The sequence below is a fragment of the Choloepus didactylus genome, chromosome 2, assembly GCF_015220235.1.
Source record: "Choloepus didactylus isolate mChoDid1 chromosome 2, mChoDid1.pri, whole genome shotgun sequence".
NCBI lineage: Eukaryota > Metazoa > Chordata > Mammalia > Pilosa > Megalonychidae > Choloepus > Choloepus didactylus.
The window spans coordinates 92,638,705-92,663,517 of NC_051308.1; the positions used below are offsets into that span (position 1 = coordinate 92,638,705).

Below are 24,813 nucleotides of genomic sequence, written 5' to 3' on the forward strand. Positions count from 1 at the left end.
TCATTAACTGGCTTGAGGGAGACAACTTCTGAAGTTAGTGCACTAACCTATTTCCAATGGATAAGATATAAAAACACTACCCTGCACCCTCATCTCCTCAGGGGGCTGACACAATTTTGTAAGGATGATAACCTTACTTTGAAATATGCTTGACCTCAAGAGTTTCAAGTCCATTTTAAAAGGCCCATGAAAAGATATACAAGGGTAGTGGATTGTGACAAGGCCTATTTTCCATGGCCTTTATTATTAAGTCAGCCTTGATACAATCAGGAGAGATGAAATTCAAGCCAGCCTTGGAACCACTTCTTTAGGAAAAGAGATTAAGATTGATGCTTCTGGCTCAACAGAGATTTGGGTTTAGATGTAGTTAGGATTTAACAACCATTATCTCAGATAAAATGAGGTAATACATGTAGACCATTTAGAATATCTGGAACATGTTAACTTTTATTACTAAACTGATTTTTTGGCCATTCTTAAACATCTTTTCTTCCACCACAGCTCTTTCTGCTGGGTCTGGCATGTAGCTAACTTAATAAATGTTGTAAGCAAATGCCAAGTCTCTGACATACACAATCATGGAGCCAGCTACACACACTCCCTCCACCAAGGATAGAACAAACAAATGGCTAGGGCCACAAGGGTGGTCAAGGAAAGCTGTTAAATAGTCAAGGGGGTTAGCAGATCCCTAAAAATTGGGACCCATTTAGCAGCAGTTCCACCTACAAGGAGATAAAGATGTTCTCTCAAATCTTTTTCATATCTATGGAGATCCTACTCTAATGACAGTCTTTTGGCACAGAGTGATCCACTATCTCACTTGAACTCATTCCTAAAGAACCAATACAGGGATAAAGCAAAAGCAAACTAGTAAAGTACAGATGCAATCAAATGTGATTGTCTTCAGTCCTGAGGAGTATGGTGCACAGACTTGTTAAGGCACGCAGCATCTGCAAGGGGCTCCAACAGGGAATCCTATTCAAGGGCATACTACAGGAAGCAAAGAGCATCAACTCAAGTGGTACTGCAGAGGACAGGGTGGGATGGACCCTTTTATTTTCCCAGGTCCTTGGGCAGCCCCACCAGGCTGTAGGTCACAATGGGATGAGCAGGAAATCAAGAAAAATACGAGGCTTAAAAAGTATTGTGCATTGTATTTCTTCAGTCTCTGGTAAGCAAGAAGTCTAAAGTCAGTCTCGCAGGATGCTGAGAAGACTGCTTGGCCTCAGTGATCATACAATCTTCACAGTCTTGAGCATATCTGACAGGACATATGTGTCATCCCAACCCCTCCCAGGCTTCCTCAGGGTCCGCTCTAAGGCCTGGGCCATGTCCAGGAGCTCTGGTGTGGCAAGCTTCTGCTCAGAGTGCAGCTGACAGAACAGGATCTCATTGACTTCACCCTCAATTCGCCGAACATACAGGAGGGGGAAGACTGCCTTGAGCCCAGCTAGCACCGAGTCCTTCAGCCCCAAGTCTCGGCACACAAGGTTAAGGATAAAGACACCTGTAGGGGGGGAAGGAGACAGTCAGAATGGCTGCAGATCAAGGGATGTGTTAGAGAGAGAGGTTAAGCTTTAAAGAAAATACCAATTCCTGCCCCAGGGATGTTGGCAGACTAAGAAATGCACTGTTAGCAGCAGTGAATTTGCAGAGAACACCTAGTAAACTTACAATGGCAGAAAGAGAAAAGCATGGGGAATATGTGAAACTGTGAAAGAGCTTCAGCCTTATTCCTTGCTCCTCCTCTGTGCTAACATAAATTTTACATGTTTTATGCCTCAGTTTCCCAAAGAATTGCTTCAAGAAAGAATAAATACCCAAAGAAAGAATTTACCAACTCCATAGGATTATATATTCTTGACATAAACATCAGGGAGTACCAATCAATGAGAGTCAAAGTTACCTTGATTTTTAACAATTAAGGTTGTCAAATAGCATCAACCATGTTCCCCACAGTATTTTACACCAAACTAAATCACCTGGAAGGCTATGAAAGTGGGTGTTAGAGCTCCAGCTTTCAAGTGACACAGAGCTGGGCTGGAGCCCCAGCTGTGTCACCTTGTGTTACCTTGGCAAGTCTCTTAACCTCAGTTTCCTCATCTGAAAGTGAGCCTGCTGTGAAGACTAAGTAACATATTGCTCAGTATAGTGCATGTGGGAAGCAGTCAAGTGGTAGCTAGCACCACCATGCTGGCAGGAGTGTGGATTGCTACAACCACTTTGGAAAACTGTGTGGCAGCATCAACAAAAGCCAAACATATGCATAACCTCCAGCAATTAAAATCCTAAATATATACTCAACAGACTGGCAAACATGTTTCACCAAAAGGCATGGACTAGAATGTTGATGGTAGCACTATTTATAATAGCTGAAAACAGAAAACCACCCAAATACCAACAGTAGAACGGATAAATGATCTATAGGGTATAGTCACACAATGAGAAGGAACAGTGTAAAACACAACACTATGGATGAATCTTGCAAACATCCATGTTGCATGAAAGAAGCCAGACACTTAAGAGGACAGTCTTTGTGATTCCATTCACACAAAGAACAAAAACAGGCCAAATTAAGCTAGGCTGATAAAAGTTAGGATAGTAGTTCCCATTGTGGAGATAAACATGTACTGGGACAGAGAAAGAGGTGGACTTCTAGGTTGCTGGAAATATTCTGTTGGGAGAATTTATCAAGCTAAACACTTAACATGCATTTTTCATTTAAAAGATGAATTTTTTAAAAGGACCCTTTCCTCCTCCCCCTCCAACCTTCTGTTCTCCATACCTTCAAGAGTCAAGATGCTTTTGACATTCTGCAGGAAAGCTTGGTCCACAAATGCTGGGGGTGGACAGCTCATTCCCAGTGTTGGGTCCTTACTGTCTACATCAAACATTATGACATCATAGAGAGGCCGTCCTGGTAAAGAAAAGCAAACAAGTCCTTGCCTTTGCTGGATAAAGTAACGCCATTAAGAAACAAAATAAAGTTTCAGTGGCTGAGAGATCTCAAAATAGAGTCAAGAGGTCGTTCTGGAGGTTATTCTTACGCGCTATATAGATACCCCTTTTTAGTTTTTTAGCGCATTGGAATAGCTAGAAGAAAATACCTGAAACTGTAAAACTGCAACCCAGTAGCCTTGATTCTTGAAGACGACTGTATAACTATATAGCTTATACTGTGTGACTGTGTAATTATGAAAACTTTGTGGCTCCCACTCCCTTTATACAGTGTATGGACAGATGAATGGAAAAATGAGGACAAAAAGTGAATGAATAACAGGGAGGGATGGGGGGATGGGATATATTGGGTGTTCTTTTCACTTCAACTTTTATTCTTATTCTTGTTTGTGTATGGTAACGAAAATATTCAGAAATTGAATGTGATGAATGTACAACTATATAATGGTGCTGTGAACAACTGATTGTACACCGGGGATGACTGTATGGTATGTGAATATATCTCAATAAAATTGAATTTAAAAAAAAAAAAAGTAATGCCATTTCCATTCCCACACTACATCTCCTCGGTGACCCATGGTGGGCACAGCACGGCTGAGCCAGAAGGGTCTGTAAGGGCACCGTCAAAATTCAGGGAAGATTCTGCTGTATGTACCCTCAAAGTAAAGACAGGGCCGTCGCCTCACATTCTTCCACATTTAAAAGCACCTTCCAAAGGCACATTCAGCAATGGGATCCATGGCAGCAAAATATTACTTAGTTAAAAGTCCATCTATACCAGTGGTTTTCAAACCTGGTGGAACACTAGAAACTCTTTGGGAGCTTCTAAATACTTTGAGAGCCTGGATCCCACTTCTAACCACCTGAGTCAAAAACTCTAGGGGTCTGAAGGGCAGGTGTAGAGAGATGGGAAGCCACTGACATTTTTTTAAGCTCCCTAGGTTAAGTATAAGCTCTCCAAATAAATATAGCCAGCACTGAGAAACACTGATCTATACAAAGCAACTGCCTAGGCCTTTGAGGGCTGACCCAGTTAATAGTAACCTTAACTTAAGGGAAATCGGCAAACTCGGCATATGTTGCCTCTTAGAATAAAATGTTCAGAAATTTGAGTTAGTGTATCTTTTCCAGTTACTCTGATAATAGCTGGCTCAAGAAAGAAATGATTTTGCTCAATAGGTTGGGAAGAACTAAACTGGATCCACTCCTTCCCATAATGTTAAATTGTTTAAACAAGAGGGTAGACTTGGCATGCCACTGCTTTGTTTTTAGCAAATTACAAAGCTGTTCTATTGACTATTCAATAAGTAGTAAGTATCTACTTAGGATTACTGTATATCCAGCAGTGTCTGTAAATGCAGATCTGATTTTAATTTCAACACCTTGGCTCATCAAAGTCCAGGGAAAATGATGGCTCATATCTGTAACCTTCAGCCCTCCAAAATTCTGGAAGATCGGGGTGGTTATAAAAGATGGCCAGGGCCATTCAAAACCAATCTAGAGACATTAGCAACAGCAGTGGCCATCAAGTACTGAGTACCTACCACTTGTGGAAAGCCGCCGCCGCCGCCGCCGCTGCGGGCGGGTGCTCTGCGCACGGGAAGCCCCCGGGCCCGGGTGGGCTCGTACCGGGCCGCGTGTGTGTGCCGTTTGGGAAGCCGCGAGCGCCCGGCCGAGGGGTGCCGGGGCGCGGGCGTCTGCGCTGCTGCCCGGGGAGCCGGCGCCGAGCCCGCGATCGAGTAATGCCCAGCGGCCCGCCCGGTCCCGGCTCCCACTCTGTGGAGGGCCGCCTCCCGAGTCGGGCCTAGCGTGTGCGCTGCAGCCTGCTCTAGAGTTACCCCCGCCCACCGAGTGAGCCAAGATGGCGCCTGCATCCTGTTTCCGCATAGTGACGCATGTATCCGCCACCCGCTCCTACCAATCGAAATCCTGTATACGCGATACTAGCCTAGAAGCTTATTGGTTGTTAATTGTGTATAAAAGGTCTTACCCGGACGGGGTAGGGTGAGACAGCCCACAAGGAGCCGCGCCTGACGGCCACATCGAGGTTGTTCTCCCCCGAGGCGTCTCGCCCCGGGTGGAACCTGTATTGCCTAGTCCCATTAAAAGCCTACATGCTCCACTGCTGCGAGTCCTGAGTGATCACAAGCGCTCCGGGTAAGACGTTGTCCGCACCCTCTCTCCCCTTATCTCTCTGGTCCCCATCGCCGGCCGACCGAGGACTCGAGGCGGGGCGGAGAAGCGCCGGACAAGTTGCCTAGTCCCATTAAAAGCCTACATGCTCCACTGCTGCGAGTCCTGAGTGATCACAAGCGCTCCGGGTAAGACGTTGTCCGCACCCTCTCTCCCCTTATCTCTCTGGTCCCCATCGCCGGCCGACCGAGGACTCGAGGCGGGGCGGAGAAGCGCCGGACAACCACTTGCCTTGGTTGGTACATCTTGGGCCTGGGCACCCAAACTGGTCCCAATCTCAGAGAGGAAATTCATGAAATTCTGACATGGTTCGAAGTTCAATTTGTAATTAAAATTAAGGTAGTATCTGTCCAGCCCCAAAACAAAATACTCACAGGCATCTTGGTTTGCCACACTGTTAATGGAAGATATTCTTACCCAGTGAGAACTAGAGTATCTATTATGGAACAGGCAGACCAGGGAAGGGTGGCCTGAGCCACCCATGGTCATGACAAACAAAAATGTCTCCAGACATTATCAAATGTCTCCTGGGAAGCAAGACTGCCCCCATCTGAGAACCACTTTTCTACATGAATGCCATTTTGCTCTATTTCTGGCTTCTGCCCCCAACTGAAGGATTTACAATGAACACCTCCCAACACACAGCCCACCTTTTCTTCCCCTTCCCCCTACCCAGTGACAGGCTTCAAGTTTCTTGGGATGATGAGGAAGTAGCAAACTTACAGGGTCAGCAGAGCAGCCCACTGGCCCATTAGCACCACAAGGGCAGGAATGGTCTGTGTCACTTACTGCTGTACCCTAACACCTAGCACAGTGCTGAGCATATAGGTGGCAATCTAAATTATTTACTGAATAAATATATCAACAAATGAATGAACAAATGAACAGGTGGAAGACTGGAATGATGTCGATGACATCGTTTAAGAGATGAATTCTAGAGGCTCTTGCAGGCACAACCACCTTGGATCAATCTCTCAACACCCCCCAAATCTCCAACAGTAGTACCTTCTTGTCCTGCCAGGCTGGTGATGTAGTCCAGGCCATCTGCAATACGGACCTTCATCCGGTCACTCTGGGAGAAGCCAAACCACCGGGTGGCCACTTCCAACATGGAAGGGTCAATCTCCACAGCGTCGATGCAGGACTTTGGGAAGTGATCATGGATAAAGAGGGGCAGGCTGCCCCCACCCAGGCCTACCACCAACAATGCCAGTGGGGTCTCTGTGATAAAAGAAGAGAGTATCACTTTGCCATCTGCTCAGCCCCAGAGGGGGCAAAGGGGAGAATCAGATTGTTGGCTCTGTCTAGGAGATACAAGATTTACAGACCTGCCTCCCAATCTCATCCAAGAAATTTAGGAGTCAGTCTGACTTCTGAAACCTCAACCCTGACTTCACAATGACTAGATCTAAAAGGTGAACCAGTGTGATATTATTATGGCCCCATAAAGATCTCAAAGCACTAGGCTGACATCATATCAAGAGTCCCACCATAAGGGCTACTAGACGCCTCCTGGAAATGGAAGGATAATGACCAAGACATTTTGCCCTTGACAGCAAGGCAGTATAGGTACAATGCCCACTGCCCAACTCCCGACTCAAAGGCAACAACCACCCTCTCAGACACCCCATCCGAGCAAAGGAAATCCATCCAAATTCCATAAATCAGAGAACAAAGACCCAAAACCCATAAATCAGAAGAGAACAAAGACCCAAACCCCATAAGTAAACACAGAGAAACCACAGCAACCCATGGAGGGATTGCAGGAAGACAAGAAGTAAGAAAGATTCACTAAAAGGAGACAGACTCTAAGAATTAAATCTAAGAACTGAGTGAGATTCCAGGGACATCAAAAGATAGGCCAAAAGTACAGGGTGTTTAAATAAGGCATACCCATGGACTTTGGGCAAGGACAGTCTAAAGCACAGACAGAAACATGAACATTTTTGCTAATGTGATCAGATCCAAACCTGGTATTAGTGACAAGGCTATAACTATAGTAACTATAATGTGTATTTTTTGAAAGTAGAAATTCAAGATAGAATTGCATCTGATGCACAAATAATGCATTATTGAAAAGCCAGAAATCTCCTAAAGTGCAAAAGCATTGGAGGCATGATTTTAAAACCTACCATCTGGTGTGTGTGTATGTATATGTGTGTGTGTGTATGTGAGTGTGTATATATATATATATGTGTGTGTATATATATGCAAAAACTCATCAAGCTAAAAAAACTTAAAATTTGTGTTCTTTGCATACCTCATTAAATATATTTTATACCTCAATTTTAAAAAGAAATGAAAAAAAGATAAAAAATTAACATACTAACACGTAGCCATTTCAAGGTTACAAGTTGAATTTGTAGCAAAAGTTACTTGGATGTTCATCAACTTGGAAGATGGCTGGCACATGAATACATATGCATCTGTCAGTCTGTAATCACTGTTCCCAAAATGCAAAGCAGCTGACACTGACTGGTCACTTCTGTCATCTTATATCCTCCCTACTGGGCAAGGCAGAGGCATCTCCCTCACCTAGGAGCAGCTCTGGGTTTCTCAGCAGGGCAAGGCCAGCAATCATGGCTTTGTGGTGTTCACAGCACAGGTAACTCTTATCAATGGACTGCCATGGGGCTGCAGCAAAGTCCTCAGGCAGATCAGCAGGCTGCTGCTTCTTCCTGTCCTTTTTCCGTTTCTTCTGGGCTAAATGAGAGATAAGAAGAGTGACGGCCTATGCTTAGTACACCAATCCCTGTGAAAGCAAGGGATACCAGTAGCAATGTGCTGGAGCAAACCTGAACTAACCCAAGACAGCCCAGTGCTAAATATTCAGGAATGCTGCAAACTGGCTGACTACATGTTGGCAGCCTGAAACCAGCTGTCATGGGAGTATCTGCATCACGGAAATGGGCAAATGCTACAAATTGGGGCTCCTTTTTTTGTTTCCTGAAGAGACATTTTTCAACATTTAACAGTACACCACTGGATGTCAGCAAGTCAGTGAAGGGAAATGGTAAAGGCACGGCCAAGAACCTGGGAAAACTCAATTAAGGAGCCCCAGCCTCCACTCTGAGATACAAAAGGCCAATACCAGGAGAAAAGTTCACTCAAAATTCTTTTAGTATTTACTAATAACCTCCTCTGTACCAATTACTTTACTAGGACTTAATTCTTTTAGCTCTTATGACAAACCAATTATTACAATTATTGGCAGATGGAAAAACTGAGGAGCTGAAGAGTTATTAGGACCAGAATCATTAGATAGTGCAGTCAAGATTTGAACCTAGGACTGCCTGTTTCCCAAGCCTATCATCTTTCTATTGCACCACACAGACAGGAATATCTACCACCTTACTGAGCATGGAAATACAAGCGTTTACGGAAGGGGAGAAATCCTATTTAAAAGGCCCCTCTACTTTCCTTCTTCCTGCTCCCTCAACTGCTCAAGGACATCATACTAAACAGATGGTTCTGTGCTTGCACAGCGACACAGCAGCATCAGGTACTGATGTGTAGCACGGTGCACCTTTCAGGGTTGTTAAATCACCTTTTAAACATCCTTGCTTTCTTGGTCACCAGTACTCCCATGAGGGAGATCATTTCTACAGGGAGAAAAACATACTGAGAAGGTAAAGAATGGGCAATGATGAAAAAACGGAAACCAAAATGAGAGTAAGATGTTCTTTGAGCAATTTTACTACAGCTTTAGTGAGATGAAAGTGAGCTGACCCACAGTCGGAGTGACCAAACAAGAAGGTGGGAACCAATAAATACGGGTGTGCTTGGCCAGGGGAAAACCTAAGGAAGAAAACCGTCCTGCTGAGAGTAATGTAATCCTGAGACCAAGGCAAATCCATGACCTCACGAGTTTCTGAATTCTCTCTGTTCACCCCCTTCCCAGATGACCTTCCCAGGAGGACAGCACAATCAGGCAAAGGGGACCACTGGAAATCAGGATACCTAATACCAGATTCCATCACTGAAACTCCATGACTCCAAAGTGAAGCTGTATATGAGAAGGGGAGGGAAGGAGCTTTTGCTTTTTACACTATACATTTGATTTTTGAATTGATTACTATAAGCAAGTATGGCATTGATACTATTAAAAATATACCTAACAAAACAAACAGGTAAACTAACTATGGCTTTCCCCATAAATGGATGTTTCCGAGCAGTATCTAGACCACTTATGTGGGACCTTAGAGGAGATTGTGCAGAACCACACTGCCCAATGACAGTGGCTACCAGCCACCTGTGACCATTAAGTTGAAATTTAATAGAATTAAATAAAAAAGTTCCTCAGCCACACCAGCTAAATTTCAAATGCTTGTACATGTGGCTGGTGGCTACCATACTGGAGAGGGCAGATACTGAACATCTCCTTCATAGCAGAAAGCCCGACTGGACAGCATTAGGCTAGCTGACCTCTAAGATACCCCACACTGCAAAACCCCCTGGGGCAGATGATAGTGAGTTGAGCTGTGGAGGAAGACAGGACTCACCTCACAAAGGCCTGCTGAAATAAACAAGTATATGGTACAACATGTAAATCTGATTATCACATTTACTTGGTAAACTCCACCCTTGCTCCTTATCATTTAAGATCCAGTCTTTGCGCAAGAACAGAACATATGCCGCTATTCTGTCTATCGTCACTCACACCCTAAAAGGACAACCTACAGAGCTGTATGCTTCTGGTCACAGATACCTGTGACCACATCTTGGCCAAGCTCCCAGGTCATTCTGAGAGTCCAAGCCATGCCCCCCTTGTGTCCCTCCACCGTGCCCAAGCGGCCTCACCTCTGTGAGATCCATCCTTCAGCAGCCTCGCCTCCGACTGCACCACATTCCTATTGCTGAGGAAGATCAGCCGCCGAAAGTAGCGCTTGTCGTCCCCCTGCACATCCTCAATGACGTAGTCTCCACTCATAGGGCTGCAATCTTGGTGCTGGACGGTGCGGACCCCGATGTCTCCACCCACAGACAGAAAGGGCACCTGAAGGTACAGCCAGAGCCGGGGTGGGGAAAGGAGAGAGGGGCCAGACAAGAAACACAGCAATCAGAATCCCTTCCCCTGGCGTGTATGTGCGGGAAGGAAGCCCCATACCAGGTCCTGGGCAGCAACACTCCACAGATGTGCTCTTCTATTAGAGTGCTTTTCTAGGGCCTTTGGAGAAACCTCACAAGGTTTAAGTCATCTTCTGAAAATCAGCTAAACACATAAGGATCTCCCAAACTGCTAGTGAAATGTGGTTAGTTCTCCCCAAGAAAAATGTTTCTCCTCAGTGTCCTGGACTATTAAAAGGATTTCCAACAGTCCAGGGCAATGAAAGCTAGAGGGAGCCCTCAGGAAGGGACTGTCATTGTAAGAAAAGGAATCTAGACAGGGACAAAGATAACAAAATCCAGAAGGGAAAACAACCACTCCAAATTTGGAGAAACTTCTCTCTTTCCCCAGTGATCCTCATCTTTTTTCCCCCAAGCTTTTAAACTTCGGGAGAAAAGAACATCCACCACCACCCCCAAACTTTTCTAGTTTTCCCCCTAATCTTTCCATCTCTTTCTTTTTAAAGACCTACAGGTATATTTAATAATCATCACCACTGACTTCTGACTTTGCAGAGACACAGGTACTGGGGAAAGAAAGTCACAAATGAGCCTCTCACAGGCCCTGGGCCTCCCTGAATTAAGTTTCCCTGGTGGAATCAACCCCAAATCCTACTCAGGAAGAACCAAGCACAAATTCTTCTCTAAATACAAGTCAGCTTAGAGGGCAGAACAAAGGCTGGAAACCAGCCTCTCTTTTGAGATCTGTTACCATAACAGTGAGCATCCATCATTTTGGCAAAAACCTTCAATTTCCCAGTAAAACATCAGATCAGTGATGCTAATATCCTGAAAACTGCACTGAGCTGCATTTTGGCCCTTTCCCTTTCCACCCTCAGGTAATGATCGCTCTGAGAAGACAACGGCCAAGGAAGTCCTGCTCAAAACTAGGGAGAAGAGGTGCAGGTCTGGGCAGCCCTCGATATGAAGAACTGGGGCCTGCAAAGTGCAGAGCATTTCTCTCATGCTGACCCTGTGGCATCTGACACAGAAGTTATGTTTCTTCATAAAGATAACCACTCGTCTTCCTCTACATGCCTGGGGCAAGGAAAGGTGTTTTTCTGCCCATTAAGCCCTAAGCTGCTGGCACACCCTCCAGAAACAGTTTGGGGTCACAGACTAGTCATTGTTCTTTCCAAGGTTCCCTCTGCCTGACTGGACGACAACAGGACTTCTCCAGAGAGCTGTGAAGGCTGCTGCCAAAGCTGTTACCTGCTGCTGGCCGGGCATCCCTGCCGGGGCCAGCTCCATGACTCTGGCCGACAGCTCGGCCTGGATGCTGTCCATGCCTTTGTACTGCTGACCTCGGTGAAGAGCCACTGTGACCAGCCTCCTGAAGCCTGCACTGGCCGCCAGCTGCTTCCGGCCCTCCTCCATGCCAAAGAGCCACTCTGTCTCCCGGCCCTGGGGAACTGGAAAAAGGTATTTGGTGATGAGGAGTCCGAGAAAGTGTTCAAGCCCACAGCCAACATGCCCCTCATGGCAGACAGCCAGCCCCTGCCCAGGACCATCATCTCTTCCAGCCATGACCCACTGCAGGGCTATCAGTTCCCTAGTGAGCAATATCCAGGGTAATGTAGCTGGTCAGACCTGAGGCAGGACCACGGGGTGGGTAAATAGTGTGAACGTGTATGTAAAGGGAAGGAGGCAGGCACCCAGTGCAAGAAAAATAGTACAAACACTTATTACATGCCAGGCATTATTTCAAGCAGTTTACAAATATAAACTCATCGAATCCTCACAATAAAACCAAGGTGCAGTTATTATTATTTTTCTCATTTTACAAATGAGGAAACTGAGGCACAGAAGTTACACTATTTGCCCAAGTTCATACTGTAATCCCAGTGGCAAAGCTGGGATTCAAACCCAGGTAGTCTGGTGCCAGAGTCTCTGCTCATACTCACTGCACTATTTGTTCCCATGGGTGGGCAGTTATTATGGAATCTCTCTTGGAAAAATGGCTCAGCCATTAGGAAACAAACTGCCAGCATGACCATAACAACTTATATTTGTCTAGTTTTCTACTTTTGAAAGCATTTGTTCATACATCTCTTTTGATCCTCATTAAGATAAATCTGGTATCATTTACCCCTTTTAATAACAATGGCTAACAACACTTATACTTACTGTATGCCAGGCACCATTCTAAGAACCTTTACACTTCTCACAACAACTACCCAAGATAGTTACTATCACTGTTCCCATTTTATAGAGGAAACTGAGGCACAGAAAGCCAAGTAACTTGTCTGACATCACACCACCAGGAAGTGACTGAGCCATGACCAGAGCTCAAATAGTCTGATTCCAGAGCTCACATTTTAAGCTACTATTCTGTACTGACTTTCTGAATTCAGGAGAGAAACACAGCAACTTCCCCAGGTCCTGCAGCTCACAGGTTACAGAGCTGGGACTAGAATCCATGTCCTAAGCCCCCAAGTCCAGCACTGCTTCCCCTACTCCATGCTAGAAAGTGACAAACAACTCTATGCAATGTGTGATTTGCCTAAATTTATTATTATTTCTCTCTCCTCCCTACCAACCCCATTCTCGAACTTCATCAATCCTTTGCAGTGGAAGATGGGAAGAAGCAAGCCTCAGTCTAGGCAGTACCTGAAGAGCAGCTACTTCCCTTCATCATACAATACAATAATGCCTCGGCTATTCTCACCCTCTGGAAGTACCATCCCTTGCAAGATAATAAGGGCCAAAACATACCCATCCACCAAAGCTCAAGCCCCAGCCCCTGTAAGCCAGCCCCTCCAACAAAGAGAGGGAGCAAATCCCAACTCACTGATGAAAATGGCAAAATGACTGTCCCTCGATGGTTTCACGGTGGGGCTGTCCACTACGTGGAGGGTGTAGCGTGGCTCCCCCGTGTCCCCATCGCACAAGTCCAGAGACACACTCCCCAGCCCGGCCTTGAGGCGCAGCTGGCTGCACAGCCAGGCATACCGCTGCCGCTCCCGCACCGCCTCGGCCAGTTGCTCGGCACTCTCCAGCCGCACAGGCTTGCCCTGCTCCTGAGCACACAGCTCAAAGATCTGAAGAGCAGAGCCAGGGACTGGCCTGAACTTGGTCATGATGAAGGCAAAGACAGGCAGGGAGAACCGAGGCTCTGCTTCCAACACCCGGTCCTGGCTGTTGGCCACCTGGTGCACCCTCACCATCCACCCCTCCCGAGAGAAGTGACCCACTGCTTTCTTCAGGATGTGAGCCTGAGCCAGAGAGATGCAGAGGTAGCGACCGCCCACCTGCAGGACACGGCCAACCTCAGCCAGCATCCTGTCCACCTGCTGCAGGGTCTTCTCCTCCTCATCTGTCAAAACAGCGTCCAGGGTGCCCTTGTCCAACACCACCTGGAATGAGGCATCAGGAAACTCCATGTGTGTCATGTCCATCTTCAAGAAACTCATCTGGGGCCGTCGACTGGCATTGCGTTCCTTCATTTGCTTGATGACAACATCACTGATGTCAATGTTCACTATATCCTGATAGCCCACATCATATAGCTGCTCACTCAACTCTGAGTTGCCACACCCAATCACCAGCACCTGCAGGAAAAAAAAACACAAATGAGGAGGTGATCGAGGCAAAGTTACGTGTGTAAGATACTTCAAGGAACCAAGTCTTGCCTTGGCTTTTGCACGTTTCCAGAAAGTGAAGATGCAAGTGTAAGGAGAGAGCAATGAAACAGAGCTGATTTTAGACTCCAACTTGAAACACCACTGCTTAGAGGAATTCACTAGTGAAGTCACAGCTACAATAATGCACGTTATGTGACAATGAACTTTGGGTTGTAAAAACAAACTAAGCACGGGTATTCATTTCTCTGACACAAGCATTTATTACTCAAGAACTGATAGGAAGTCACAGGATCCAAATACAGTAGTTACAGTTGAAATTTCCTATTTGTTTTACAGTTGAAAGCCTAGGCCTGCTGAAATCCTACTTCCTCAATGCATTCATGCCTTCAATACCAAACAATAAATTACAATTTGTGAGAATTCAAAAGGCCACCTGTGTGACAGTGTGATTGTGAAAGCCTTGTGGATTGCAGTCCTTTTACCCAGTGCATGGATGGATGAGTAGAAAAATGGTGACAAAAAACTAAATGAAAAATGGCGGGGGGAGGGGATTTGGGTGTTCTTTTTTACTTTTATTTTTTATCCTTTTTTTTTTTTCACTTTTTCTGGTACAAGGAAAATGTTCAAAAAATAGATTGGGGTGAAGAATGCACAACTATATGATGTTACTGTAAACAACTGTACACATTGGATGGTTGTATGGTATGTGAATATATCTCAATAAAAATGAATTAAAAAAAATTCCACCTGTGATATTCAGCTAGTTTCTGAAGCCAAATTTAAAACACACATGGTTGCCTCCCTCTCTGTGAGGGCAATCTTCCCTCAGCAATCTCCCATTCATCCCTCAAAATTCAGCTCAGCTGTCACCATCTCTGGAAAAGCAAGGTACAATGAGAAGTACATAAGCTTTGAATCCTGTCAGGCCTAAGTTCAAATCTCCATGTGACTACTTATTACATGAGTGATCTCTGGCAAACAAAAAAAAATTTTAAAAACTGGCTCTCAGAGACTCAGTTTCGTCATCTGTAAAATGCACGTTCCACCACTCAATTCACAGCTTATGGTGAGGATGCAATAATCGTATGTCTGCACACACCCAGCATAAGGCTTGGCACATAAGCTTCCTCGACAAATGTAAGGTTTCTACCCTTCTTCTTTCTTTACCTCCTGCACAACCGCACCTCTACCAAGCCTCCTATTATTGTACTTACCACTTTTCACATCTAAAAACGGTCTGTACTTCCGAAATATGTGCAAGATTTATGTCTTAATTCTCTTGTAGCCTAAAGGCTGAGCACAGTACTTGATACTCAGATTAGACTATTAAAGCACTCGCTCCACCAGTGGGGTTATTAATTCAAGGATGAGCAGGGAGGCAGGGGCAAGTTCTATCATCTGAAAACTTGGGAACCTTGGGAAAATATTTTAACCAGCACAATACACCGGGATCCCGAAAATAAAGGCCCAATTAGGGCCCCTTCCCCTGTCAGCGTCTATTAAGTGCAGCACTACTGCTATCAGTTCCCACCTTTCTGAGCACACATACAGAGCTGCCAGGCCATGCACCTTACCTTTTCTCGGGGTTTGATATATTTGTGCAGCACCCCGCACAGTTCCAGGTAGGTTCCATACCATTCGAAAGCTTTCTTCCCTCGCTGCTGGAAAAACTTCTCCCAATAGTCAGCGGAGCCAAACTCCTTGGAGCTTTTAGGTAAGAGATTCATATTCCCACTGTCCGAGTTGCGTCTTCAAGACTCTCCTATTCCCTCAAAGATACCATCTGAAAAAGCGTATCCACACAGGCTCCCGGACAGTGCAAGGGAAATTCTTTCCACAGACAACCACCCACATTGATTCGTCCCCAAAGCAAAACCCAAAAGGATTATCTTTACACGCCAAAAGAACGCGCGCGAGACCCTGACCCTAAAGCACACTCACCCTCCTCCACGCGCACAGCCCACATCCCACGTGGTAAGCCCCTCACTTTTTCAAAGCTCGATTTTAGAACCCAGCAAGCATATCCGGGTTCGAGGGTTCGCGATTGGTCGGCCACCCAGACTATCCCAGCAACTCATTGGGCGCAGATTTTCGTTCCTGGAACCTCATTGGTTGCGACGCATTCGTCTCTCGCCCGCGGCTTCGTCGCAGGCGACAAGCGCTGTATGACGTAGACGGGGTGGAACTGCCGGGCCGGTAGGGTCCAGGCCAGGCTCAGATCCCAGTACTTGCGATCAGGCTTTACTCGGGGGCGGTATTCTATTGTCTGGGATTATTCAGTCGCTACGGAGAGCGCGTGGGCGTCCCAGGCTCTGATTCTTGGGGTTTGGTTGGCCTGGCGGCTGGTTCTAGAATCCTGGTCATGGATCAGACAAGAGCTGAATGCTGCTGGCGGACGGCGTACTGGGGGAGGAAGACGAAAAGACAAACATGTCGATTAGAAGAAAGTGGGACCGGGGATGACTAGAGGCAGTCCACTATAAAAGAGAACTGCATATCTTAACCGTATTATCTTTTGCACTCTGCCCCACCCCCAACCCCACTACACACACACCTTATTTTAGCCACTTTGTTTGTATAATTCGAGTTTAATATAAAGCAAAATGGCGCTTGGCTATAAATTTTTTACACCAAAATAAAAAGGTTTCACTATTAATAGTGATAACATGCGGTGTCTCCCCACCCCCTCTTCCTTCTCCCCTGAAAACACAGTATGCAAAACTTAAGACTTTCATTTTGATAACTTGTCTCCTTCGATTGTCATTCTCATGTTATCTCTAGTTGCTGCTGCTTGTTATTTTATACATTTACTGGACATACTGTACTTTCAAATGTTCATTTTATGCTAACAACTTGAGGTTTCTGTGAAGAGCACTATTTTTAAAAGATTGAAATACGTGCATCATTGGGCCTTTGAGAGCATAATGAGTAGCAGGAAGACTACATAGACTGAGGAGCGCAAATAGCCGTGGAATTGGGTATCTGTAGTCTGGGATATAGATCTTGCTAGCATAAATAGAAATAGATAGATAAGCTCTTAATAATTAAATAGGTTACAGGGGACATTGATTTAAAAGAGTAGCCCTCAAATTTTAGCATGCGTCAGAATCAGCTGGAGGTGTTGTTAAAATATAGATTCATGGGCACCCCACCCCCCACTCAGAGTTTCTGATTGAGCAGATCTGGAGTAGGGCTTGAGGATTTGCATTTCTAACAAGTTCTTAGATGATGTTTATGCTACTGGTCCAGGAATCACACTTTGAAAACCACTGCTTTAAAACACAATTGAAGGATAAGTCAAAATTATATGGTTCCAACTCTACAATTTTAAAACGTTAATCTAAAAGCCCTCTACAAATAATCTATTTTCATGTACTGCTTGCTTGAGTTCACATCGTTTCCTATCTACCCAACTGGAAGAAGCCTCCGAGGCAGCTTCAGTGCTTCAGCTACTGCACCATCCAAGGTTTCCTAACCGTTGAAATATATGTTTTCTCGGAGGGCACTTGAGAGCTGCGGTTACTGCTTGAAGTGCTACACAATACCAAGAAAGCAGAAAACACAGCCTCTGCTCCCTCCCTCAATAAATTGAATTTATTCAATTTGGCAAACATTTGAGTTGCCTAATAAAAGGCAATCACTGTTTTGCAAGCAAGGAATATGATGGTAAACAAGGCAATCACATGGAAATTATGTTAAATAATTACAAAAAGAATTTGGTAATGGGGGTTGTGATGAGTACTGTGAAGGAAAAGTATGACACCTATGAGATCTGTCCTGATGTGAGGAGTGACCCTAGAAGGCTTCCTTGAAGAAGGGTCAGAAAGATTCTATAATCTGCCTTGGTAAACACTACATACCTGAACTGGTTCCAGAAGTATCTGCTTGACATAGATAAGAACCAAAAAGCATGTTCACCCTGTGGAGGCCTCTGCACAAACCTTTGGTTGCCTCATTTCCTTCTGTTTCCATGGTTCTTTCTGTTAGGGGCGTAATTGGAAACGGCGGTAGAAGCAATTTCTATTATAGCCCAGGCTATGTCTCAGACCAAAAGAGTAAGTAATTTACCTGTCCCTATCTCAGCCTGTCTCCCTTCTGTGAGGCTAAGAAAACAGTAACAGAGCACTTTAAGGCTGAAACATGCTAGAGGTTTTCTAAAATTGTGAGAATGAGGAAAGCAGAAATATTTTCGATATATTGTAACATTAGACTTTGGCTCTAGTCTTTTTAAATATATCTATAACATTTCTTTCAAGGTGTAACTGTGAAATGATTGATAGATACATGTTATCGTTAGTAGAGTTAGTTAATTTAAGCCAATGAGATGTTAAAATGTATTGTGTTTTATTAGGATGCCCAGATGGTTACCAGTATGTTTCAAATGCAAAATGAATTTAATAAAACCATTCAATATTGTATTGTTTTTCCTAAAAATATAAATCCATAAATTCTGGATATAGAATTTGCAGATGGTCTTACTTAGTTGAAGCATACTTATCAGGTTTTGATAACAATAGTCAATTCATTGATTGTTGGTGAGACAAATGCAAAATAAGGAATAAATAATTAAAAACATATCTAACAATCTGGGGGCAGATGATGGGAGAGCATAAACATGAGAGCAAAAGAGTGTGTGTGGTTGGGGCAGAGGGTTGCAGAGGGAGGAGAGTAGCAGAAGATACAGCTAGAAACTGAAGTGAAAATCAAATTTCAAGTCTTCTATGCCAGGCTGAAGCACTTAGATTAAATCTGTCAGGCCACAGGAAGACAAGGGTCATAGCAGTTAAGAACAGATGTGAGAGATGTTCTCAAGGAAGAACTGAGGTGCTTGATGAATGATCAAGTATAGGGAAATTTAATATAATATAGTATAATATAATATAATATAATATAATATAATATAATATAATAAATATATATGGAATATAGTGGGTGAATCAAAATGACTTCCACATTGGTTGCTGGGTGACTGGGGAAATAGTCTGTGGAAACAGGGAAGATGAAAGGGGCTTCCTTTATAGTATTGCTACTGAGGAGAATTTAGAGGTCATCACCCTAGTAAAAACCAGATCCAAAGTGAAAAGCCAGTCCTCCCACCCCCTCCCCATGCCTATTCCTTGTCCCATTCTGTCAGTAGTATCCAATTAGAGTTTGCAGTCCAAGACATGAATATGCAACTTGAGTAGGATTTAAAATTGGTTAAAGGAAATCTCTCCTTGGTGAGCAGGAAGTGGCTCATATAATGCTAGAAACTATTTCATACTGGAAGTCTTCTTTGCAAATCTCTTTGTTGTCCACGTTTGGAAATTAAGCAATGATTGGTTTCCTGTGTCTTGGAATAATCGCAGTCAGATAGGTGTGACATCCTAGAGTAACTTTGGACTTTATTATTAGCTGTTGTCAACACTTTTGAAGATTTTGTTATCCAGAGAGGTAATTCACAAACTGATGTTGGATACCTAAGATTGGGATAATCATAATAGTATTTATTTTAGTTTATGTAACACTTTGTAATTTTTTAAGAATTTTTCTCATACATGATTTTGAATTCACTGCAAGTTCAGAGTTGCAAATTTAATTCTTATAGTGGCGAATTTGACCCCTTAGACTAGGAGAACATCAGCCTTGCACAAGATTAGTAAATTAATATCACATCAGAGATGATTATGCACAAGTTTCTTTAATACACACGTTTGTATGCATATGTGTGTATGTGTATATATGTATGTATGTAAATACAAACATATTGGCTCCTGGTATACATGGACTTAAAGGTATTTATATTCATTTTTATGGGGAAAAAGCAAAGAACATATCATACATGGCAAGTTATTTGTCTTTGGGGCCAGTGGGCAATAACATTTTGAAAGTTGGGAGCCAGGGAAGATGAGGGAATTGTGCCAAGGGTGATGACCTGTGCCTGGGGCGTTGGGCCCCTCAATGAGGAGGCTCAGGATGAGACCTCTTTTTGGATCTGGTCTCTGTTTTTGGCAGTCTGGATGGATACTGGGAAAGATTACTAGGGTTGGTTACTGCAATGTTTTCTCCCTGCTTTTATTATAAACTTCAGGACCTTTGCAGGAAAAGGAAAAAAAGAAAGAATAAACCTTGTAGAACAACTTGTTTTTCTCCTAAGCTTGAGCACTCGGCACTCTCAGTAACAAGCATTTCACATATTCCATTTTATTGGATGATCTCTCTGTCCTCAGCCCATAACAAAATATTTCTCCAGCATCTAGTCAAGGGGATTAAAAAACAATATTTAATAAATAATATTTAAGGAGTTCATCTGGTATTTTTTTTTTTAACATTCAGATTCAGAGACCTCAAAAAAGCAAGAGAACAAAAGTCCCTTAGGTCCAACAAAGAAGTTATAGTTACATGTAATCCTGCTCTAAAACTAAAAGTGTTGTTTTCTTGCCATGAGAAAGCAAGAAAGATCTTTTCTTAAGAAGAATCTCAAGTTATTGTGCCAAATTTTTGATAGTCTTTAACTCAACTCATCTTTGAGCTGTGCATCCTTATTCTCATTTCTCTGACGCAAAGTAGAAAAGTTTTTCTCATATGTGGAGATCCAAGCAGGATCACTAGTGTTTGAAGACACATCAGATAAATGTCCTCTATTGGGTGTGTGTGGGTATTTCTGGAGATAAATTGGCAGGATAGTGGTCACGGCTAAATTTAAATCCCCGTCAATGAGTAGGGACTATTTAGCATAGAGGTTAAGAAGATGAGCTTTGGAATCAGAAAGATCTACCACTTTCTTTGTGTTGGATTTGCACAAATGTCTTGACTTTGGGTCCTTTGCCTAATGATCTCCTTTGCTTCTTCTCTTGCCCACCACAATTCATTTACCGTGCAGCAGCCGCAGTGGTCTATGTAAATCTTCTGTTCATGTCATCCTGTAGGCTTTCCCAGTGCCTTCAGAATGAAACCTAGACTCGCAATGCCCTAAAATTCTTCTATGACCCAGACCCTGCCTCCTTCTCCAACCTCATCTTCTACCGCTCCCCTGCAGTTTACCAAGTTCCAGCCACACTAACCTGCTCCCTCTTCCTTAAAAATAGCAAACTCTTTTCCTGCCTTGGCCATTGCTCTGGAACACTCTTCCTCTTGCCTTTTGAATGGCTGGTTTCTTCTCATACTTATAGTATCAAATTAATAGTCTTCTCCTCAGGGAGACCTCCTCTGACAACTTTATCTGAAATAGGTCCCCTTGAGTCTCAGTTCTCACCCTCGTTTGTTCTCTTCAAACCACTTATCATAATTTATAATTATGTAATTTATTTATGCCTGTCTCTCCTGATAGAATATAAATACTATGAGGACAGCAATCATGTTTGTATTTTAAATCCCATACCTAGCTTAGTAACAGGCACACAATAGAAACCCAATGTTTATTTTTCTGAACAATGAAACTATGTAAAATGAGAATTATAATAGCTGCCTTATGGGGTGGTTGTGAGAATTAGGTGCAGTAATGCATATGGCCCAGGGCCTGACATGACACATAGTAAGAACTCAACCGTTATTTTTAGGACATGACATTTTGATTGTATCAGACATTTAAAGTTCAATCCAACCCCAAGATTCTCAGAAATGGTGCAAGGGCACTGGCAAAGACAAAGCCACAGGCATATTAGTAAGTAAAACACTTTTATTCTAGCCAAGAAGGGCAGTCTTGCTTATGAGTAGGCTCTTCCATGCCTGAGATGTAGATCCAGCAGGAGTTGTTTGCCCTTTGCTTACAACCTTCCCAGTACCCCCAGGGCCATCCACATTTAGTGGAAGAGGATGGGATACTTGAAGTGGGAATTCCAAATCTGGGAGCACTTAGGAGCCCATGAATAGAAAACAGGGGTGTCTGTGAACTTGGATGGCCAAAAAAATTACACCTTTATTTTCACTAACCTCTAACAGAAAGTAAGCATTTCCTTCGATTATAAATTTAGGCAACACACACACACACACACACACACACCTAAGTATTAGCAGTACCTGAGATGTTACTAATAAGGATCACTAAGATTTTCACATTACATTAAAATTGTTGTAGATATCTTGAAGTATTGTTATACTTGATACTAATTCAAAATCATGGTAGCTGTTAGGCCTGCCACTAGACTTTGTTACTTAATGATTTAATAAAGAAGTACATAGCTTAATCACAAATTTTGCTTTTAAAGCATTTGGTAACATTATTTCAATAAAATCAGCTTCCTTTCTTATCCTGTCTATTTTATTTTGATGCAGTTAGAAACATTAGTCTAAGAAGTCCATTGGCTTCACGACATGGTCAAAGAGGTTCTTTTATTACAATTATGCATGGTTCCTGTCACTTAATAGGAATTCCATGATAAATTTATTTTCCTAAACTCATGGTTCTGCCTTAATCTGTAAGTAGGTAAGTAGAGCAGAAAGGCCAGTTTGGTCTTTAGGGAAAACTTGACTATAATTTTAACAAAATGTTGTTAGGGAAAGACAATGTTTCCTTTAAATGTTCTTTTTCTGAGGAAAGTTTGTAATGTGTCTATTTAAGGTATTCTGATGACATCATCCCATTCCTTCTAAATAATTGCTCATATGGCGCTTGTGACCATAGCCCCTAAAGCTGGGAGCTAGGATAATGGAGCCCTTGTGATTTATGATGCCATTTCAACTCTGTGAAGTGTGACTGTGACTCTAAGACTGACTTTTTGTGGATTATAATTTGGGGTTTGAAATGAGGGTCAGCAGAGGATGCAGAATTTCCTTTTCTAAAAAAAGAGAGATAAAGATTGAAAACATAAAAACATTCACAACTCTGATAAAAACTGCAAATGTTTATATATCATGCAAGTAAATGTTTATGATTCATAAAACCCGTGTGTGTGTGTGTGCGTGTGTGTGTGTGTGTAAAGTAAAAGGAGACCCTTCTTGTCTTCTTACCTATTCTGTATCATATGGCAGAAGGGAAGCTGACCCAAGCATTTCTGATTAAAGGGTGCTGATTAAATATGCCTTAGTTCCCTGAAGAAACCAGGACCCTCTCTCACTCTTGCTCGCATCCCATTCAGAAGTCTAATATTATAAGTAATGTGGAGCTCTGACTACCAAGTTGTATCTGGGAGGATATTAGCAACTCTCTCTTCTAGAAACTTCTCACTCCCATTGACCTGTGTAGTTACTGGCAAATGAATTTCTCTCTTTATACTACTTTAAAGTGCCTGTATATATTTCTGCTTTCACAACTAATGAAGCAGATTAAAGCAGACCCTTGCTCCCTTTAGAACAAATAGAAAAGCCAGGTAAATACCAAAAATGTCTCTTTCAAGCAATCAGAGAACTGCTGAAGCAAAAAGACTGGAGGGGCCAGGATTCCAGAGAAGGAGGAGAAGCAAAAATCTGAAATTCTCTAGGGGTTTTTTTTCCCCCTGGGTTGCTTGTAGATTCTGGATATAGGGCAAGAGACTGAACACCTGGGCTTTGCCTGAGCCAAGGGCCCTTGCCCTTGAAATCATTCTTCCTTCAATTTGTCCCTACTCGGTCCCTTTCGGTTTGGCTGGCAGCAGTTCTGCTCATACAAATTTTGCAAAAACCTCTCAGTTTTGTGTATTGTTCAAGTGGGTCCAAACCATCAGACAATAGACCTTTCCACACCCTTCCCGGATAACTGCATTTCCAGTCCCGAATTCCACTGAAATGGCTGACTGAATCCATATTCAGGCACACCCTCTTTAGCAAAGGGTTATTCAGTTAAATCCTCATGTGGAGCCCTGTTCTCTGGGGACTCACTTTCTGAGTCTCAGAGCACACTGTCTGAATAGGCTGATAATTTTAAAAATCATCAACTTCTGATTCCTTTGTGCTTAAGCTTAATTCTCAGCTTTCCTCTCACATCTTACTATAAGTTTCAAGGAGAAATCAGGCTGCACCTTGCATACTTAGCTTAGAAATCTCCTCAACTACATATCCAAAGTTCATCGTTTTCAAGTTCTGCCTTCCACCCAACATCAGAAAACAATTTTGCTAAGTTTTCTGCCACTTAATAAGAAGGATCACCTTTTTCCAGTTCCCAATGAACATTCATCATTTCCTTCTGAGGCCTCATCAGAAGTATCTTTAAAGTCCTTATTTCTACTGATTGTCTCATCAAAGCAATCCAGTCTTTTCCTAAAGCACCTCACAATTCTTCCAAACTCTTCCCATTACCCAATTCCAAAGCCATTTCCACATTTTAGGTATTTGTCATACCAAAGCTGTTTTAGTTTCCTGTTTGCTAAAAACAAATACCACACAATGGTTGGCTTAACAACAGGAATTCACTGGCTCATGGTTTCAAAGGCTAGAAAACTGGCTTCCTTCCAGGGTCTGTAACTTCTATCTGGCCACCAATCTTTGGGGTTCCTTGGCTTTTCCATCACATGGCAATGCACATGGTGGCTGCTTCTTTCGCTTCCAGGTTCCACTGACTTCTAGTTTCTGGCTGCTCCCCGTGGCTTCTTTTCTGTGACCAATTTCCTTTGCTTATAAGGCTTCAGCCATATTGGATTAAGGCCCACTGTCATTCAGTTTGGGCACACCTTAACTAATAACATCTTCAAAGGTCCTATTTACAAAAGAGTTCATACCCGCAGACCCAGAGGTTAGGAACTGAACATATCTTTTGTGGGGGACATGATTCAACCCAACACTAGGGTAAATCTCATATTGCATGTTTCAGACCTGGAACTGCTTAACAATGAAGTCTGCTTTGTAAGCTAATATGAATTCAGAGTCATAGAAGAGATGCTATGGAGTTAACTGGTAAAATAATGGATGCTTATTAACTCAAAACAACCAAAACAAGAGCCAGAAGAAAACTGCTTTATTATTAATGATTAAAAATAGATATGAAAAAATATATAGACATGAGATCCTCCACCGTATAGGGAAAAATTGGATATACAACATGGCAAGCCATGGATGATTCAGAAAATTGTTTTCTACACTG

General features: G+C 43.2%; 1 protein-coding gene across 2 annotated transcripts; it reads right to left on the reverse strand.

The window, feature by feature from the left end:
• Nucleotides 1-239: 239 nt before the first annotated feature.
• EEF1AKNMT (eEF1A lysine and N-terminal methyltransferase) lies at nt 240-15,884 on the reverse strand. Of its 2 annotated transcripts, XM_037813005.1 has the most exons (9): nt 15,783-15,884; nt 15,416-15,624; nt 13,049-13,808; nt 11,470-11,669; nt 9,952-10,147; nt 7,687-7,854; nt 6,157-6,372; nt 2,786-2,917; nt 240-1,507 (listed from the first exon to the last, which is right to left on the reverse strand). In XM_037813005.1, exons 2-9 carry the CDS (start codon nt 15,566-15,568, stop codon nt 1,233-1,235), a joined length of 2,100 nt encoding a protein of 699 aa, XP_037668933.1. In that variant the 5' UTR covers nt 15,569-15,624; nt 15,783-15,884; the 3' UTR covers nt 240-1,232. The 2 variants fall into 2 exon arrangements, with proteins under 2 accessions (XP_037668933.1, XP_037668942.1); XM_037813014.1 differs by lacking the exon at nt 15,416-15,624 and having other exon boundaries at nt 241-1,507; nt 15,783-15,811.
• Between the last annotated feature and the right edge of the window lie 8,929 nt (nt 15,885-24,813).